The 20,454-nt window shown below is 43.5% G+C and overlaps 1 protein-coding gene across 1 annotated transcript in view; it reads left to right on the top strand.

Moving 5' to 3' along the window:
- Nucleotides 1-20,454, top strand: part of PAPPA (pappalysin 1) — a 208,784-nt gene that overhangs the window by 104,625 nt on the left and 83,705 nt on the right. The window contains exons 8-9 of the mRNA XM_027105071.1: nucleotides 6,998-7,126; nucleotides 12,932-13,023. Of these exons, the coding sequence (XP_026960872.1) occupies nucleotides 6,998-7,126; nucleotides 12,932-13,023 (221 nt within the window). The remainder of the gene's footprint in view (nucleotides 1-6,997; nucleotides 7,127-12,931; nucleotides 13,024-20,454) is intronic.

Genomic DNA, 20,454 nt, shown 5'->3' with positions numbered 1-20,454 from the left:
TGATTGAAGCCATACATGTAAAAATAAAACTTAAAGCTATTGAAAGGAAATAGGGGATACTATCTTAACACCTTGGAGTAAAGAAACGTTTATTCAACAAGCCATGAAAAGGACAAATCAAGAAGGAAATGATTAAAAAATTTTATTCAACAAAACAACCTAAACAGAATGAAAGAAACAAAGCTAGGAGTCACAGACTTAGAAATGGTATTTGCAGAGCTTTTCATTACAAAGGATTAGTATCCAGTAACTATAAATGCATGACATATCAGTAAAGAAAAAGAACCCAATTTAAAATAGGCCAAAGTGATGAACAAGCAATCAGCATGCTAGAAACATACGTGGTCTGCAAACACATGAAATGATACTCAGGCTTGTTGGTAATCAGGGAAACACAAAGTAAAATAGTAATTAAATACCATTTAATACCCATCAGATTGGCCAAAATTCAAATGTTCGGTGGAATCAAGTGCAGCCAGGGACCTGGAACAATGGGAAATCTGCTGGTAGGTGCGTTCATTGGTACAATGATTTTGGATAATAATTTGGCAACATCTAATAAAGCTGAAGACGCGATTATCTGTAACCTAGCGGTACCACTTTAGATATATTTCCTTCAGAAACTCTTGCTTTATGTGCAAAGGAACATGGATGCAAATGTTTAAGGCAACATTATTGGAAATAACAAAAAAGATTACATAATAATGATACTACTAATAAGAGAGATATCACCCAGGTGCCTATCAGATGTAGTATGTTATGTTCATACAGTAAAAGACTTATGTCAGTGAAAATAATGAGCTAGATCCACGTGCAGATCTATTGATCATCTACGTGATCAATATGTATGATCTCAAAAGCAATGCTTGGTAAAAAAAATAAATAAAGCCAGATGCATAATAATAAATATAGTATTAAAACATCTGGGAGGTTCAAAACATGCAAAACAATACGTACGTTCAAGAAGTGTAAAAACATTCATGGGAGAGAGGGAAATGGGATACAGGTAGAGCACACGGGTAGGTTGAAAACAAATATATAAAACAGTATATTTTATTTCTTTTACACCAAAAATAAAAGATATGGAGAAAATATGGCAAAAGGTTATAATTTGACAAAGCTGGGGAGTAAGTGTACAGACATTTGTTATAGTGGTCTTTGTACTCTTCTATGCAATTAATGTATTTTCTATTTAAAACAATTGTAATGGTATGTTTAAAGTCCCTTGGCACATCATCTCAGGCTCAAAAAGTGATCGTTTCCTTCTCTTCCCATTCTTGGCTGGAAGATGGTATACAAAGTGCCCAGGCATTACCCTCTCACCCTTAGTCCAAGGCAGCACTGGAATACTTGGACTCTTCCTAAGCCAGAGGCATCCTAGGTGCTCCCCCTGCCGTGTCTCCCAGCTCAGTCAATCTGGGTGGTAGATCTTGAGCTATACCCATTCTCAGTGCAGAATTTTAACTGCTGAGGCAGCTTCTAGCTTGTAGAAAATCTCATGGCAGAAAGATGCAGCACTACATTCCTCATTGAATTAGAGCTGCTCGTCACTTTCTTCCCAGATTCCCATTTTGTAGATGAAGAAATGGATGTTCAGAGAGAGGAAATGGCTTGCCCATGGTGAGTGAGTCAGTGGTGGTGTTTAAAAGGATGCGCGTCTCTCCTGACTTCTAGAACTTTCCAACTGGGCTTTGTATGGATACTCTACTTGGTTCCAAAACTAGGTCTTACTTCTATTCTGCTGTATTTTCCAGTTTATAACAGCTGTGGCTTCCGTCTCCAGATAGCACTGTCTTGGGATGGAATTAGACTTGGCTCAAGTCCCTGCCCTCTGACAAAAGCAGTGTGACTATAGGCAGATAGCTTAACCTTCCTAAGTGTTAGTTTCCTTATCTGAAAACTTTTCATAGTAATTATTCAAGGGACTGTTGTTTTGATTAAATGATAGTATTCATATGAAGGCATAGTGCTTGGCATATGATAAATAGGAAACAAATGGAAACTACAATTGCTATAATTATTGCAGAAGGTGGAATATCAAAAAAGTATAACACAGTTTAGTTACACAGACTATTTGGAGACATAGAGTGTGATAAATGAATGCTATAATATGGAAACAATAGGAGGCCAATAAGGAGGAATCAAGAGCCTCAGAGAGGGGCTTCCCTGGTGGCACACTGGTTGAGAGTCCGCCTGCCGATGCAGGGGACGTGGGTTCGTGCCCCGGTCTGGGAAGATCCCACGTGCCGCAGAGCGGCTGGGCCCGTGAGCCATGGCCGCTGAGCCTGCGCGTCCGGAGCCTGTGCTCCGCAACGGGAGAGGCCACAACAGTGAGAGGCCCGCGTACCGCAAAAAAAAAAAAAAGGCTCAGAGAGAGTTTCCTAGAAGAAGCAAAATGGAATATTTCCATTGTGCAATGAGGTTCTCCCTTCCTCTTTCTCCTATTGTACTTTCATAGCTCTCATTTTATCTTCACATTGGTATGGGAGAAGAATCATATATCTTAATTAAAAGATAGAAAAACAGACTGAAAGAAGTAAAGTGACTTGCCTGTAGATTTCAGAGGGGTTTTTAATTGACCTATCATGATATTAATTACACACCATAATTTTAAGAAATAGACGTTTTTGCCAAAAGCTAAGTCATGGGGTACTTAGGCTCCTTAATAACATACCTATTCTTAAGATAATGATTTTATAATATGTAACTGAATTTTCTATAAGGTTGTGCTCCAAATTTGATACACATTTACCATCAATACATTTTCTGAGGAGAAATACAGAAAAATCATACCACTTAGGAATGTCACTATTTTTGTTTCTAATCGCCAGAAATGCAAACCTAAGGCAGATACGTCATTTGAGACATTTGTGAAACAATGATGGTTAAACATTAAAAACATTAAAAAAAAGAAGTCCTACCAAGGCTGCAAAAAAACAACCCTTCAAAATAATCTCATCACGTTTAAATACTGTCATTTAAATTTACTAGCTAAAAACATGAAATTAATGTGAGATGCAGTGTGAAGAATGAATGATGAACTACTAGTGGAGGTTAGCTTTTTAAATAAAGATAAAATAAAATGGCCCTCAGAATTCTATGAGAGAAATCAGAAGTGATGAAGCTAATCATGTTTCAGATGAAGTGATAAAATTTTAGTTCCAAACAAAGAGTAAATAGGAAGTTTCAGCTTGGTAGCATGCTCCCATCACTGCACTAAGTGGGGAGATATTGAGCTGGAGAGTAGCTTTGGATCTAAGAATATTCCGATGGTGTTGGAAAGACTGGAAAAGGGAGATGCTAGAGGCAGGAGGGCAAGCCAGAGGCTGCTTCAGCCATCAAGTTTGGGATGTAGGTGGCAGCAGGGGTGCAGAGGGAATGACATGGAAGCTGTTGGGTGGGGGAAATTGACAAGGTTTAGGGTCTGCCTGGATGTGGGAGGCTCAGGAGGGGAAGGAGTTCAAGTGACAGCATAAGACTTTCCAGATGGTTTTCAGAGCAGCTGAAAGGAACAACTTGACATAAATGTCCTACTTTTAGACCAACCATGAAATAGGTCCTAACCTCCAGCAAAGCCTTCAGAAGCCACTACCCTGTCCTTCTGAAAGAACTCTCTTCTACCTTAGGCTCTTGAGAAAAGAGCCCTAGTTTAGCATTAATGGTAACTTTAACTTGGAGAACATGTAGTTTTATCACAAGAATTCTTCAGTGGAAAAGTATAATCTTTTTAATAGCATTTGTATCCTGTTCTTTCTTCCCTAGCTTTTTATGAAGGGAATGACTTGGGCTTCTGTTTTCCTATCCGAAAACTTGGGATAACAGCCCCTGCTTCAAAGAGCCACTCTCCGGCTTCTGTGAGATAATGATGCATGTGCCACGCACACACAGTTTGTAAGGAGGGTTATTAAGGTTTCTCTACCAATCAGATATGTTCTATGTGATGCTGGTGGGTAACAAGGAGGACAGTAGTGGAAGTTACTGGGGGACAGATTTTGCCCCAGGGTAAAGACAAACCTTCTGGGATCCACAAATTGCAGAAGTAGAGAATAGCCACCTAGAGAGACAGCAAGCTGCAGGCAGTGAGGGTGTTCTACCCAAACGATATGGTAGAAAAGAGACTTTCCATCAAGCTGTGGCCCACGTGATAGATGGCGGCCTCATTCATCTTCATGGGTTTACCAAACCAAGTTTATATTGAGTTATCTGTCACTTCTTCCCTTCTAGGAAAGAGAGCACAGCATAATTCCAGGGAGTGAGAATGTTGATAATTCAGCAGTAATTGTAATGGGTTAACGTTTGTTAACTGTCTATCATTGGCTGGGCACATAGGTGCTTTATATATGTTCTTACATTCGATCTGTGGGAAAAGGCTGTGAAACTAGGTTTATGGCTAATTTGAAATAGGCTCCTGCCTATGACTTCTCAGCTGGCAAATGATGAAGCCAGGATGGAAACACATGTTTGCTTGCCTCCCAGTGGTGTTTCCTGAGAAGGAGAGGAAGGGGAGGAGGGAGGGCAAGGTATGGGGAGGAGGAGAGCATTCACAAATATTAGCAGAGCACCTGAATATTATCATCCGTAAATCATTTGGACACACACCACAAATGAAAAGCACAATGTAGAGAAGTAATTTTCACACTCTCACGCTTTTCCACAGAAGTGCTCCATCTGCTTCAAACAGTGCCCATATGCCCCCAGTGGCCTGGGAGGTAGCCTGAAGAAACATCTTAATTTTATTCCGTAACACGGCCATGACTGTTTAATATAAAATGTACCTCCATATTTTAGAGAAAATTAATGTACAGTAGAATGCATGTCATCTTTATCTTGTACCTTCATGTTTCCCCTGGGAACATCACTCTTCCCCCTGCCACAATATTCCAGCTTTAGAAGCATTATCTGAAAATGTGTACATTCATTAGTCTAGAGGTGGTTAAAATATCCAGTAAACTTTTTTAAAGGCCCATAATTATATCAACAAATCAGCATTTCAGAGGTTTACAAGGCACCAGTTATTCATACATTCATACATACAGTATCTCAAGATTTTTATGCATTTCATCCACTTAGTTTTCATTGACAGAGCCCTGCTGGAATCCCCAGGGACTTCTGGTCTACCCTCAATATTCCTGTCTGCTCCAGCACTGCTGAAACAAACTCTTCTTTGGGTAATAAGCCCAACATTCTCAGGAAGGCTGTGTTCCTCACCAGCCTCCTTCAGTGCTCATAAACTCCAGCTCATCATTGTGTTGAGAGTCAGGAGACGTTGTCTGACTGTTGTCGCTGCACCTGCTATCTTATTGGACTTATCCAGACAGCCCTAGCCCTCAGAGCAGCTGAAACAACAGATGGGCAGGAGAACTTGAGATGTTTTTGACACTGTCCTTTTGTTTATGGAATCCCCCCTCACCCCAACTCTGGAATCTGATAGGAATTCTCTTCATGACCATTTTATGTTTTTTCCCATGACACATTTTTATTATTAAAATGTAAATAATTGGTGCAGAGGGAGATGAAAGAGAATAACATTTCCTTCTGAAAATGGTCAAAAAGGAAATGAGGATGGTGATTTGGTCATGTGGATAAATACACCTTTGCCTTGGAAGATAATTGGCAGTAGCCAGATTCCTTTGATGGCAGGGGAATTCAAGCAGGGAGATGAGAGGGGATAAGAAGGGGAGGGAGGTAATCTGGTATAAGGTTGAGTGTGAGGAAGGTAGAACAGGCATTGCTCTAGGAGGTCTTGAGAGCGAAGGAGAGACGCAATCTAGGCAAATTGGAAAGCTAGCAAGAACCAGTGCCTGGAATTGCGGTTCCAGGACAAGATGCCCCTTTGTAAGGAGCGAGATTGTTAAAACAAACCTGAACTAGGGATTAGGGAGGCAGACTGCAGGATATAATTTAATGTCATATGGTTGTAAGCATTTTGCTTGATCTCTCTGTGCCTCAGATCCATCATCTGTAAAATAAACATGAAACGACTAGTACACATGTAGTATTGTTTTGGTTCTCAAATGAGAAAACACATGGAAAGTGCTTGGCCCCGGTCCTGACATTCAATTAATAGATGCTGCTATTATTATTAATTTAGTCAAGAGTGAGAGGCACAGGGAGGAGCAAGTGGAAGGGAGATGGAGAATCACTGGATGTGAAACGTAAGGAAAGGGCTTGCTTGCTTGTAATGGGGTTTCTGCTCAGATCTTAAAAAGAGGGCAATAGATCAGACAGCGCCCACAGAATCTCACATGGTGCTTTCCCACCTCTGTGCCTTTGCTTCTCCCATTTATTTTTTCCTGGATGACGTTCTCCCAAACACCTTCATTATGGGGCACATACCATACAATTCTTATCCACCAGGGTTATTGTAAGGGTTAAATTAAAGATAAAAAGTACCTAGTAATATTCATGGTACTGTGTCATTTTAGTGACATTTAGATGCTACATTTTAGTGTAGTCCATCATGTATGGGAGAGTGCCTTCATCACCGTAGACATTAAAAATTATTGGATAACTAACTTATATGTGGAATCTAAAATATGACATAAATGAACATATCTATGAAACAGGAACAGACTCACAGACATAGAGAACAGCTTTGTGGTTGCCGAGGGGGGTGGGGGAGGGAAGGGTTAGGAGTTTGGGATTAGCAGATGCAAACTAGTATACATAGGTTGGATAAACAACAATGTCCTACTGTATAGCACAGGGAACTCTATTCAATCTCCTGTGATAAACCAAAATGGAAAAGAATATGAAAAGGAATATATATATGTATAACTGAGTCACTTTGCTGTCCAGCAGAAATTAACACAACATTGTAAATCAACTCTACCTCAGTAAAATTAAAAAAAAACAAACAAATAAAATTATTGGATAATTAAATGTGCATGTGATATCAAAAACAAGCACGACTGGTAGACATGTACTCGAGGGGATCCATTTTGTTTGTCCCCGGCCTCGCATCTGTATAGTTAATAGTCTTCTTTATGTTTTCCAGGGATCTACATCTTGGCAGTGTGTACCAGTACTGGGTCATCACTATCTCAGGAAACGAAGAGAGTGAGCCGTCACCTGCTGCCACTTACATCCACGGAAGTGGGTACTGCGGTGATGGCATCATCCAGAAGTAAGTAGGCCTAACTAACGAGGGGAGTGGGAGCGATGTTAAGTAGGCCAAGACATGGTCAGGGTGCCAAATAGAAGAGCTTATGGGATACTCTTCAGGGTTGAGCTGTGGGTTACGAGGGATCCTCAGAAGTCTGCCAATTTGTCTGCAAGCAGCTCGCTGGCCTCAGAGGAAAGCAATGATTCTTTTTTGAACAAACACGTTTCTCAAGCATGTAATACAATATAAGATTTCCATAGAGCTACCATTATGCACTTACTACCAGTATGCCCTTGTTCTATGTGTCCTACAGGATTCTATTAGTTTTTTCCACCCCAGGCCACATTCACTTAACAGGACACAGTGCACCTAGGTTCAAACACTTTTATATTCTTTGCTAGTTACCATTTACATTTCTTAAAACTGCATGTTTATTTATTATTTCTGTTGTATTGTGTTATATCAACAGTTTACAAACTGGGTCAGAGCCTTATAAAAACAGCAAAATATTTCAACTCTCTATAATGTTGAAACCGTGATGGTAAGCAGTACTCCAGAGTGAATATTGAACGTGATTATAAGTTCAGGGAGGCAAGTGTAAAGATTCCACACGAGCAGCCAAAAAAGGAAAAGTGTGATCAGAAGATATAAAGCTGTGTGTCTAAAAAATGGATTTTATTGGATCATCAGTCCATCCATCCCCTGTCCACAGGGCAAGACGTTATGCAACTGAGAAATAGTTGCAAGAAGCCATCAAGACTTCCGCATTGTTGGAAAAAAAAAAAGTAAATCTTTGAGGGTTTTTTCCTCCAGAATAAGCACAGAAGTATTTTCGGTCACTAAATTGAATGGTTTTCTTCCTAGAGATGAAAAAGAGACCAAGAATCATGCACAATTAGGTTCCTTATTGCTAAAATTGTGTTCTTTATTGTGAATATAGTTACTAGTCACACTATGGCTAAGGGACTTTTAAAACTATTGGCAGATTTAATGATAAATGTTACGTATGGAGATGACACAACAAGCTATTGGCAAAATTCCTTCATTAAATGGCACTGTTGGGTGTCACGTAATATCTGTGCAACATGGAATTGCAATGACTATTTCTGTGGGGGAGGGACACTCTAAAGAGAACTTGTTTCACAGTTGGATGAAACCACTGATGTACAGAACATGGATCGGCTCATAGGTATAGTTCACATATGAAAGAGAAGGGCTCGATGACTATTTCTTTTAGTTTATCATTGACACTAGTGCTTGAGGTCAAGAGCAATTTAATTTGGTACTGATGACTTTGTGGTGTGTCACATGCACTGGAAACCTGCTATGGAATGAAAGGACCAGATAGGAACACAGCAAGGATGACACAGTGACGCAAGGAAAGAGTTTGTACAAGAATACCCATCTGCACAGACATCTGTTATTGGCCAGCAGTTTGCTTTCTGGTCATGACTCAGCATTGAAGGGAAAAGTAGATGTCGAGAATATGATCAGATGCGGGCCGGTGAGTTACAACTGCCCAACTTACTGTGCAAAAAGATAACAGTATGTGTAAGATTCTGCACCCCCATACACACTGAAGTGTGCCAGCTGTTACGAGAAAGGTACTAAGTCAAGTTTCTGAAATAACGAATGACTTTTTTTTAATGTTGACCTTGATAAAGGCCAGTAATGATTATTTGCACAATTTCAAGTGGCTTGCTGAAGTGATGTATCTCAGGGATATATATTCATGTCTTAAATGTCCTGCGTGTACAATTTCAAAGCTGAATTATCTCAATTTCCATACGGAGGAGATAATATAAGGATTTTTAAGGGTTGAATTGTGATGCAAACCACCTGATTGCCAAGAATTTGACTCCTCAAGCATAGAAGATAAAACTCCTCGCTTGTCAGAGAATGAAATTGATGGCGTGCTGTCATGTGTAAGATCCTCCTCCAAATGCAACAACCAAACATGAAGATATGGTTTCTGGGGCTTAATGTAACAAAAGTGGGCAAAGGGAAGATAGTCACTGTTTTCTCCTACATTAAGACATCGACTTCTAGCTTTTTTTTTTTTGTGGTATGCGGGCCTCTCACTGCTGTGGCCTCTCCCGTTGAGGAGCACAGGCTCTGGATGCGCAGGCTCAGCGGCCGTGGCTCACGGGCCCAGCCGCTCCGCGGCACGTGGGATCCTCCCGGACCGGGGCACGAACCCGTGTCCCCTGCATCGGCAGGCGAACTCTCAACAACTACGCCACCAGGGAAGCCCTGACTTCTAGCTTTTGATGCAGCTGTTGTCTGATGGAACCCTGAGCACCTGAGCAAGACAGTCTCCAGGGAAGGTGCCCTATCATCTGTGGGTACAAGACTGAGCTACGTATCCAGAATATCCAGGAAACAGTCACGGTCATTGCTGGCAACCCATAATTGTGATCTGGGATTTTCTAATTTAGCACGAGGAATAAAAAAAGAAACTCACTAGATGTAGGAACTGATCTATGGCTCAGTCTATCCATTTTGGAATCAGATATAAGTGCACTGGTAAAACACTGCAAACAATATCATTCTTCTCGCTGATCTAAAACTAGTAGTAGTAGTAGTAGTAGTAGTAGTAATTTAAATAGTTTTCTTAACAAAGATTTTTAGTATTTTTTTACCTAGAATTACTATCCTGCATAGACATCAAATACATGTTGAATTACCTGCAGGTACCAAATCGTTGTTGACATACTTGGTAGAAAACTGAATGCAGCTTATGGATGATTCCCTAAGCAAAAACAAAACAAAACAAAATAAACTTTGAAGGAAAGAAAGGATGCCGTCTTCACTAATTGGATTTTTCATGGGATGATACACGCTAATTTACTGTACATATGCAAAGGAATTTACAACACTCAGGGCCCTGATGAATGAAAGCACTGGATGAGTCTTATAATGATAATTATAAATATTTATTGAGACTCTACTAGGCAGGAGGCACTGTGCGACATTATGATCTCCTTGGGTCCTTCCAACAACCCCGTGAGATAGGTCTTATTACCATACTTTACGAAAGAGACAACTTGCACACAAAGACTAAAATTGTTTTCTGAAGCTTACACACCCAGTAAGGAGCAAAACCAAGATGTGAGCCCAGGGCCCAGGTTCACATCTGGATTTACCATTGCCTTGCTGTGACTGACAGCCCTGCAAAACTGACGAGTCAAGGAGTAACCACGTGCTATCGGCTCTGTCCCAGACACTGTGCCAGGAGTCAGGGTGCTAGGATGACAAAGCCTCTGTCACGTCCTTTGGCATCTTAAAGCCTAGGATAGAGTGCTCTCAAGTAACAGGCAAAGGCAGTCAGTTTGACAAGTGCTCTGATAGATGGAGCCCCTTGTCTTTGGACTCAGAGAAGATGGCCACCCACTCCAGCCTGGGAGGTCAAAGAAGGTTTCTCAGAACCTGTCTGTCTAATGATAGATCTGTCATGCCTAGAAGATATTTGTGGCGACCCTAATGTTTTGCTTAAACCAATAGAACATATTGTTTGGGTGGTGAGGGAATGGGTTAGAAGTGTTCTTTGTGGCTTAGGGAAACCAGCCCAGGTTAAAAAAAAAAAAAAAAAAAAATCTCTCCCCAGATAACCCACGAAATAGCTAAGAAGCACAAGGCCACCACCAATTTCCAGTGCAAGATTTGCTGGCAGAGACTGGAATATGGGCCCAGCTTGGAATATATCAGCAGAATTCTTTTCTCATGGGTTTGCAGACAGGAGAGAAATTGGGTGGCTCTTCAGAGATCAATGCAATGTCCTAGTCATTGTAAGGATTGATTACAAGGCACCATCCTGCTACTCTGACACCTCCTAAAAGCAACAAACATTTCCCAGTGTAATTGCCCGGGTGAAAGGCAAAGTCTGAGGCTTCTTCCATGCTGGGACAGGTCCCAGCTGGTCTCTGGGGATGAAGGGGCAACTGCCACACACTCTGCGGAGACCTCCCAGGACAGGTGGGTGGGCATGGGAACTGTGACTCTCTGAGCATCTACTGTATGTCGCACGCCAGGCCAGCCGCATTAAGTTACATTCCATTTTTGCACCAACACTAAGGAGTAGGTGTAATGATCTCCATTTTAGCCCATGAGAAGACTGAGATTCAACGCCCCGAACAGCACTGTCCAATGGATTTTTCTGCAATACTGGAAATAGGTTCTGTGCTGTCCAATATATTTGCCACTCCTACATCCAGCTATGGAGGACTTGAAATGTGGTTACTGTGACTAAGGAATGGAAAGTTTAATTATTTTTTATTTTAATTGATGTAAATTGTCAAAGATAGAAATATCAGAGAGAGAGAGAGAGATGAAGGGACTTGTCTGAGATCACACAGTTTGGAACATGGGGCTCTAAACCCAAGTTTCTGTTACTAAAAGGATGGGAGGGACTTCCCTGGTGGCTCAGTGGTTAAGAGTCCGCCTGCCAATGCAGGGAACATGGGTTCGAGCCCTGGTCCGGGAAGATCCCACATGCCGCAGAGCAACTAAGCCCGTGTGCCACAACTACTGAGCCTGCGCTCTAGAGCCCGCGAGCCACATCTACTGAAGCCCGCGCGCCTAGAGCCCGTGCTCTGCAACAAGAGAAGCCCATGCACTGCAACGAAGAGTAGCCCCTGCTCACCGCAACTAGAGAAAGCCCACATGCAGCAACAAAGACCCAACGCAGACAAAATGCAGATAAATAAATAAATAAATGGATGGGAGTTTTCAAGAAAGTGGTAACCCATCCAAACTTTCAGTTGTTACTCCTCCTTCCCTTTCCCTAGGCCCAATTCAGAGAACATTGCTCATTTTCTGCCCATCCTAACCACTGCAGAATCATCCTTAGGTGATGGAAATAATTCCTCAAAATAAAACGAGAGGACATTTTTATTTCTTAACAGCATAGGACACAGGCCTTACCGTTCTTAACACTATGAAATGACACACCCAATGGAGAAGGCAGTGTTTTCTGATCTAAGGAAGATCAAACCTGAACACATGGATGGAGAAAATCTTTACCTTTAAGTGCACTGGGGGTATGGGGATAGGGCTAAGGCAGGGCATCGTGAAGAACAGCAGTTATACCTTAGAGACTCCAAAATTCTCTTCAAATTCTCAATTTTAAAGTGGAAGTGATGGGTCTTCCCTGGTAGCGCAGTGGTTAAGAATCCATCTGCCAATGCAGAGGACTCGGGTTTGAGCCCCGGTCCAGGAAGATCCCACGTGCCGCGGAGCAGCTAAGCCCATGCACCACAACTACCGAGCCCGTGTACCATAACTACTGAAGCCCGCGCGCCTAGAGCCCATGCTCTGCAACAAGAGAAGCCACCACAATGAGAAGCCCACGCACCACAACGGAGAGTAGCCCCTGCTCAGTGCAACTAGAGGAAGCCCACATGCAGCAAAAAAGACCCAACCCAGCTAAAAATAAATAAATAAAAATTTTAAAATAAGTAAGTTTAAAAAATAAAATGGAAGTGAGATTTCCCAGACACGCTGGAGCAAAGTCTGTGCATCCATTTGTTCATTCATCCTCCTGTTACTCCCACCTGACTTGCTAACTTAACTAAGGAGATCTCAGCAAATGGGTTTGAAGCAGGAATTCTACTTTGTCATCAGAAACACAGTAAGGCAAACACAACAGAATCTCACAAATTCACCTTGTACGCATCTCATTTGGAAGAAACAGAAAACTCAGACAGGGAAAGGGACTTGCCCGAGGCCTCACCAGAAAGTTCCTGGCCCCGGAGAGGGACTTTTCCATGTCCAGCTGTGGGTCTGAAGCTGATCTGACAAATTTCCCCCTCTATATCCATTCTGCAGAAGCCAAGGTGAAGAATGTGATGACATGAATAAGATCAATGGGGATGGCTGCTCCCTTTTCTGCCGACAGGAAGTTTCCTTCAACTGCATCGGTAAGTCCTTGTCCTTTCTCTGGGCCTGGCTGGAGAAGTGGACAGCACAGAATGGCTAGTCAGTTACAGTAACAGCAATAGTTATAACTAAATGATAATTCACTCCTTTATATTACACATATTTATTGAGTACCTCCTAGGGGGCCAGGCACTGTTGTAGGTACTAGTGAATACAGCAATGGAAACAAACAAATGGCAGGTATCCCTGCCCTCATGGAGCTTATGATCTCATAGATGATGGTGATGATGGGCAACCCTTTTGATCAAGCTTTACCTTACATACATTATTCCTTTTCTTCATGCCAACTTCCAGGTTAATTATTAGCATAGATTTTTAAGGCTTTTATTCTTACTTTAGAGATGAGAAAAATCAAAAGCCAGAGAGATTTTAAAATATGTCCAGAGTCACACAGGTTAGGATTGAAGACAGAACCAGGACTCGAACCTGATTTTGTCCGATTCTCACACACAAGCTCAGTTCATTTTGCTATACAGCCTCTAGCCAGGATCTAGTCTCTCTGACTTGAGGAAAGAGAAATAACAGACCAGCAGACCAGCAGACCAGCCTGTGTTTAGAAAGCAAATGTCCTTTTCCCACCTTTATGGAGTCAGATGGGAAATTTGTTTTCCTCTGCCTTCTCCAGGAGTCTGGCTGATCTTGTTGTTTTAGCCCCACTTGGGAGGCCCTGGTCAGCCCGGGGCTGGTAAACAGACGGGGGCTGGGGGGCAGGGATGGAATTTCGAGCTGGCCCAGATGAGATCATGCTTCCTTTAAGATGCAAATCGATACCTGAAGATCAAAGGTCCCCTGGCTAATCCCCTGGGCTGGAGGTGAAAACTAATCACAATTCATTTGCAAGTACAAAAGAGAGAGGTGTTCCATCTAAGGAAGGGATGAAAACGTCAGTGGGAAGATTTCTCAGCGAAAGGCAATTTTCTAGGAGGACTAAAGGGGAGGAAATGTCATCGGTTCCTCGCGTTTGCAGCACATTGCAGGCGAGCTTTTAGACCTTTCTTCCCCTGGTATATTGTGAGCTCTGTGAGGTTTTTACCATGTATCATTTACCTTGTATTCCATTCTCAGACACATTTATTGAGCACCTACTATCTCCTTGGCACCACGTGTGGGCTGAGCAACACAATAGAGGTGTCCCGAAACTGTTCGTGGATGGAAAGAAAGGAAGATATGGAGGGAGGAAGAGCAGGACTGTTTCTGGTCAGGGCCTTGGGTTTTTAAAGGGCAGAAGATTTTTTTTTCTCTCTTCTCTGTTGATTTGAGTATGAGTCATAATAAAACCTTGATATGAGCCTAGTGGTAGGGTGGAAAGAGCCTTGGACTAAATTTAAGAAAACCAGGATCTCTGGTCCCAGCTGTGCTGAGAACTTGCTGCTTGAAGCTGGCCAAGTCACTTCCCTAGACTGGACCTCAGTTTACCGCCCATAAATTGAAAGGATTGGGTTAGGTGGTCTCTAAGAGCCTTATCTGCACTTCTGTTGTATGGTTTCCAAAGCGTGTGACGATTTCTGATAATCGTGAGTTCTGCTTGAACCACCTTTGCCATCATCCTCATGGCGCCCAACATCACTGTCAGATCTTGCTGGAGAGTGTCCACCTATTTTACTGCCACTAAGATGGCATGTGACTTCAGCGCTTATGGGAAGAAGGTACGATGTGGTTAAGTTAGGATATGGTACTGTCCATGGAACGGATCTGCCAATTACAATCCTTGGGCCAGAACTGGCCTACTACCTATATTTGTAAATAAAATTTTCTAGAACACAGCACACCCATCTCTTATTATCTATGGCTGCTTTTTTGCTATGACCCTAGAATTGAGTGGTTGCAACAGAGACCCTGTGGGCCAAAGAGCCTTAAATATTTACTATCTGGCCCTTTACAGACAACATTTGTTGGTCCACGGATTTGGGGGTCATTGATACTATTGGTTGCTGAAGTCTAGTGCAAAGAGGAGGTGAAAGTTATGACATGGTTCACCATTTCTTAGAAAAATAACTGAATTTTGTACATACAGTGGGAAGGCTTAGGAGACTGTGAGGCCAGTCCTATCTCGCTTTAGCTCTTTGGGTATTCCTTCCCCACCTACGCTTTGGCCAGAATGACTGGAATAGATCATGATTTTCAAGCTGTGTTAACTGAAAGGCTTAAGAGGAGAGGAGTGAAGATGAGGGAGTTACCAAGAGGATGAGACTTGGAGCCTCGTAGATCCACTTCATATACTGTTATTCTGTAGTACATCCTAGGTGTTCTGCTGCTGTTGTTGATATGTACTGAACACCTATTGTATGCCGAGCACATTTATAACTCTCATTCTCCTAATGACCCTCGTAGTGCCTGCTTCTCAAAAGAGGAGGCTGAGGCATGGGGAAGTGAACTAAGGATATGCAGTGAAGTGGTAGAGCTGGGACTTCCACCCAGAGAGTCTGACTCCAGAGCTAACTGTGCTGAGCTTCCTGCAAGATATTTTTTACAGGACAGCTCTTGGTCTTGTAGGGCTTTGGCGGTGAGCAAGGAACATACTACTGTGGAGCAATTCGTGTAATGGAATACAGAACTGTCGGTGGTGTGGATGGTGTCCAGGGAAGGCTGTCTGTTCCCCCTGTGTATTGAGTTTAGTTGTGTTAGAGGAAGGACCTCAGCTATGCACCCCCCAGCTCACCATTTAGAATTCCATGATAGAGACACAGAGATTCCGGACATTCCAGGAAGAAAGGAGTCTGTCCAGAGATCCCATTGCCTAGGAACTATATTCCAAGGACGAACTCCATGGCTTTGAGTCTAGAAAGGCATCTTCCTCAAAGAAGAAGAGTTGAAAAATAGACAGTGGATCTGTGGCTCCCAGAAGATCCAGGTTTAATGAGTCAGAGAAATGAGACTGGAGTGTGGGAGGCTTGGCTGGGGTGCATGTTGTTCTCATCACTGCATGTGTCAAGATGGTGATCAAGATGGTAGCCAAGAGAACAGGCTTGAATGAGACTGACTTGGGTTGATATACGGCTTAGACATGGGACCTTCGCTCAGCCTCAGTGTTCTCATCCAGAAAATGGTAACAGTCCTGGGACTTAATTGGAAGATATTTACCAACATTTGTGGACACTTATTATCTGAATCCCTTTCCTAGATTTAGGAAAGAACTCTCCTTGTTGTAATACTAGTGAGGCAGAGCCCCACGACAGAAGTTGGTCATGCAAACATCCCCTCCTCCCAGTCTCCCTTGTAGCTGAATGTGGGCATGTGACCTACGCTTTCCCCCTGACCCCCAATCATACACACCAACCCAAGACTGAATCAGAAGACATAGGGACCCTGCAGACATCATTTTGATGAAGATGGCGGGAGTGGCCACAACCCATGTGTTTCCAAAGTACCAATGACAGCATCTAGCATGAGTGCTGAAATGACTTCGTGTGGCCACAGCTCTGAGATGTCTTCGCCAGAGCAGTCCTGGGGGCTAATCCTGAGCTTGGAATCAGGCTTCAAAACACTCTCCAACCCTCCTAGGGAGACTTCCATAAGTATCCAGTATGCTGTGAATAGACTTTGCTTGTTTGCTTGTTTTGCTTAAGTTAGGCAAAGTTGGTTTCTGTTGATCGTCACTTAGAATCCCTACTGAAGATTGTTGTCATAAGATGCTACGAGGTTTAGCCCCATTCCTAGCAAGTTGCACACTAACCATTACCTCCGTGTGTGTTGAGGTGGGGGGTGAGTGTCAGCCACACCACCGTGTATGGATACCCACCAGGTGGCATGCCTTATGCCATGCACCTTTGTTTAACGTGAGCCTATGTGAGGTCTCTTATGTCCAGATGAGGGATCTGAGACCCACTAGGATGCCTGAATTGCCCAAGGTCACACGGTTCCTAGAGCTGTGATCCCATCTCCAGACGGAGAGCCTCAGCATTTTCTGCTCTGCAGCTCTGCCTTCCCGGCTGCCTCCCCAGCTGAATGATTCCCTTCCATCCTTCCTTCCATGTTTTCTTCGTCCCTTCCTTCGCTTCTTTTTTATTTTTTTGTCACCGACCATTTAGTCGGGCGAATGTTTTCCCTGGCTTTGGTAACACCAGTGTGAGGGTGGGTGACAGATTTATGGTGGCATTCTCATTCACTTCGCAGGAGCCCACACATCCGGAAGTATTCCCAAGGTGCCAATGTGTTATTATGCAACACCCTGGGGCTTCCCTTTCCCACTTTCCCACCCCCAGAGCCCTCATCCCCAACACGTAATAAGTTGCTTGTTAAAAGGAACACCACCCACAAGACCTCTTAGGCAATGAGGCTACGTCCCCGGCAATGTGGAACTTATCTTGTCCTTTTCCCCCCTTTTTAAAATATAACATACACCAGGCCTGAAGTTTCAGTTAAAAAATGTGGTATCAGTGAAACGATAACTCCCCACACCCCATCCCAACAGGCTCTGGCTGGAGGCATTGTTCGCAGTGTTGGGAATTCTGTTTCTAAAGCACTGAGTCATAAACTACAGACAGGCTGCTGATAAAAGCTCAAGGAGGGAAGGTAATGGTCAAATTAGTCAGACAAAATGTGAAGCATCCCCAAAAGGGGTTATACTCAGTAATATATCTTGAGCGGGTGCTGGAAATGCGCTGCCTTCGGAGATGGCGTTTAATCCATTACAGGAGATGCGATTGCGGGGGCCTTCTCATGCTGTGTTGACTTAGCACCCTGTGTCTTTCAGGAGAGCTGGGTCCAGGTCTTAGCTCAGACTTGAGAGGCTGGGTTGCAGCTTTGCGTCTCACCTCGGAGCCTCAGTTTCTCCCTTTGTGAAATGAGAGTGATCGTGCTGAGGGCCCTAAGACTTCTTTCCGTCTGACAGCGAGGAATCCTCCATCTGTCAGGCATCCATTTAAGGGCTTTGGGGTTTCAAATCCTGCTTGATGCTGATATATCGTTAAGAAAACAAAGCAAACGGACCCCCACGTTGTCTTTCCCAGACACACACACATACTCCCTGCCTGTCTCTTTTTCCAGCTCCCTCCCCTCTCCCCTCCTCTCCCCGGTTCCCTGCCATTAGCATTACTTTGTCTCTGGTCCGACACAGCATCTCCAGCCCTGTCCTAGAGCCAGGGCCAATAACTCAATTATGTGTGAGCAGATAAGGAGGAGGAGGGATCAATCCACTTCCCCACAAGTCACTGGGAGGGGCGGGGGTCACCGAGCCTTGTAGCCCCTCTGTCGGGCTGCCCTGGCCTGCTCCGAGCCAAGGCGAGAAAGGAAAACAAGAAGATGAATCGCCATGTCTTCTTGGTGGATGTTCTGATGAGACTTTAGAATAACAGTGACTGAAAAGGAAAACAGCATCTGGTAGGGGGAGGGGGAGTGGAAACGGAGGAAGAATGGGCTCTGCTGGGAGTTGCGTTTATTATTATTTTTCTTTCTAACAACATGAAATCATAATAGATGATCCACCTCTCACCTTAAAAAAAAAAATTGAAATTGAAAAAGAATAAAATAAAACTTCTCCTGGCTGCACGTAGTCCTTCAGACCTCCCTCTGTGGAAAAAATATAGTGACTTGCGCCAAAATACCTTCTTGAAATAAAGCTGCTTTTAACATGAAGACAGGTCTTTAAAAGAAGAAAAGAGAAATGTTAGTGGTAATCATGGGAGTGGTGATGAAGGTGCTGATGGTGGTGATCTGTCGGCTAGCATGGGTGACATGCTTAGTACTGGCATAATGACACATTCCGTAATGATTAAGAGCATGGATTTGGGGTGAGAAGCCAGGCCCAAACCCATTTTATCTGTGCCTCAGTTTTCTCATCAGTAAAACGGGTTAGTAATAGTTCCTCCTTCTCACAGTTGTTGTGAAGGTGAAATGAGGCTCTGTAGGTAAAGCATTTTAAAACAGTGGCAACGGGCTTCCCTGGTGGCGCAGTGGGTGAGAGTCCGCCTGCCGATGCAGGGGACACAGGTTCATGCCCCGGTCCGGGAGGATCTCACATGCCGCGGAGCGGCTGGACCCATGAGCCACGGCCGCTGAGCCTGTGCGTCCGGAGCCTGTGCTCCGCAAGGGGAGAGGCCACAACAGTGAGAGGCCCGCGTACTGCAAAAAAACAAAACAAAACAAAAAACAGTGGCACCTAGTAGGTGTTATATATGTGTTTGCTAATGCTGTGATTATTATTGTTATTAATATCATTAATTTGAAAGCTATATCCATCTTCCCAGGAACCCTATGAGATAAATAATGTTATTATCCCAGGAGTGTAGAGGAACGAAAATGAGGTTCAGAGAGGTTAAATAATTTGCCTAAGGTCACACAGCTAGAAAAAGCAGAGATGGGATTCACAGTACCTAGGCAAAGTCTGCGCACTTAACCATGAAGTTATTTCACTTATCAGGCACCCAACTGTACCAACTTCTTTGCTTAGAGCCCTTTTTTCAAATGATTCCATTTACCCTTCCAGCAACTCCATTTGGTCAGAATAAGAATGCCCGTTTTGCTGATGAGGAAACTGGGACACTGAGGTGAATTGCCCTAACTCATACAGGCAAGAGGCTCAGAGACGGAGACCTTGCATCCCGTCTGCCTACTTCTAAAGACCGTGTCCAGTACCCAGATGAACCCTCCCCAAAGCAGTAGATAGCCTCTTTTTCACTATTTCTGCTTTGTTGCCATTGACACAGCAGGAGACAAAAGTGAATGCATATATCCTTCCTGTGCCTTTTCATGAGTCATGAAGACGACAATTTTCAGTTATTATCCCCCTATGAACATTCCGCTGCCCAAAGCCCATGCCCTTGACATAGTGCCATTCCGTGTTTTGGGTTGTATTTTTGTTTTTAAGAGCTCACCCTCCATTGAATATGGCCACACTGTTTTTTAGCCTAGGAGGAGTTTGACACTTTGTCCCGTTGTCATGGCAATATGTTGGCGACAGAGGAGCCTGAGTTCAAAGGTCTATTGGCCACTCACTGAGTCTCAGTCTTCTCTTCTGGGAAGCAGGCATAATCACAACGCAGTTATGTTTAGAGAAAGATGGAAATAGCTCCTATAGAGTGTCTAGCACAATACCTGGCAGTTAGTAGACATTTCTGCTATCTTCCCCTTCCTCACTTCCCATCTCAGTTGGGGATGCAGAGGCCTCCTGTCCATCTCCGGGAAAAATGGTCCTGAGCTACATCTTGCCATCATGAGAAGTGGCTGAGGCCCCTTGATCTCAGTCTCCCCAGCTGTAACGTGATGGGGGTGAGCTGGATGAGCTCCCCCAGGCCCTTCCAGCCCCGACTTCCAGAATTTAAATCCCAGATCGTTATTGTTTTTAAACTGTGCATTTTAAAAGAAATGAGGGCTTGGGGAGGAGAAAGGAATTCCTTTACCCCGGAGGGTCAGAGGGGGTCACCGAGGGGACAAAGACGCAGGGAAGGGAGGTGATGGGGCGGAAGGCTGCTGTG

The sequence above is a fragment of the Aethalodelphis obliquidens genome, unplaced genomic scaffold (genome assembly GCF_003676395.1).
Source record: "Aethalodelphis obliquidens isolate GAN/ISIS:26980383/991018 unplaced genomic scaffold, ASM367639v1 scaffold7, whole genome shotgun sequence".
Lineage (NCBI taxonomy): Eukaryota > Metazoa > Chordata > Mammalia > Artiodactyla > Delphinidae > Aethalodelphis > Aethalodelphis obliquidens.
The sequence above is the reverse complement of the archived record's forward strand: the minus strand, read 5'-3'. Positions and strand labels throughout refer to the sequence as shown.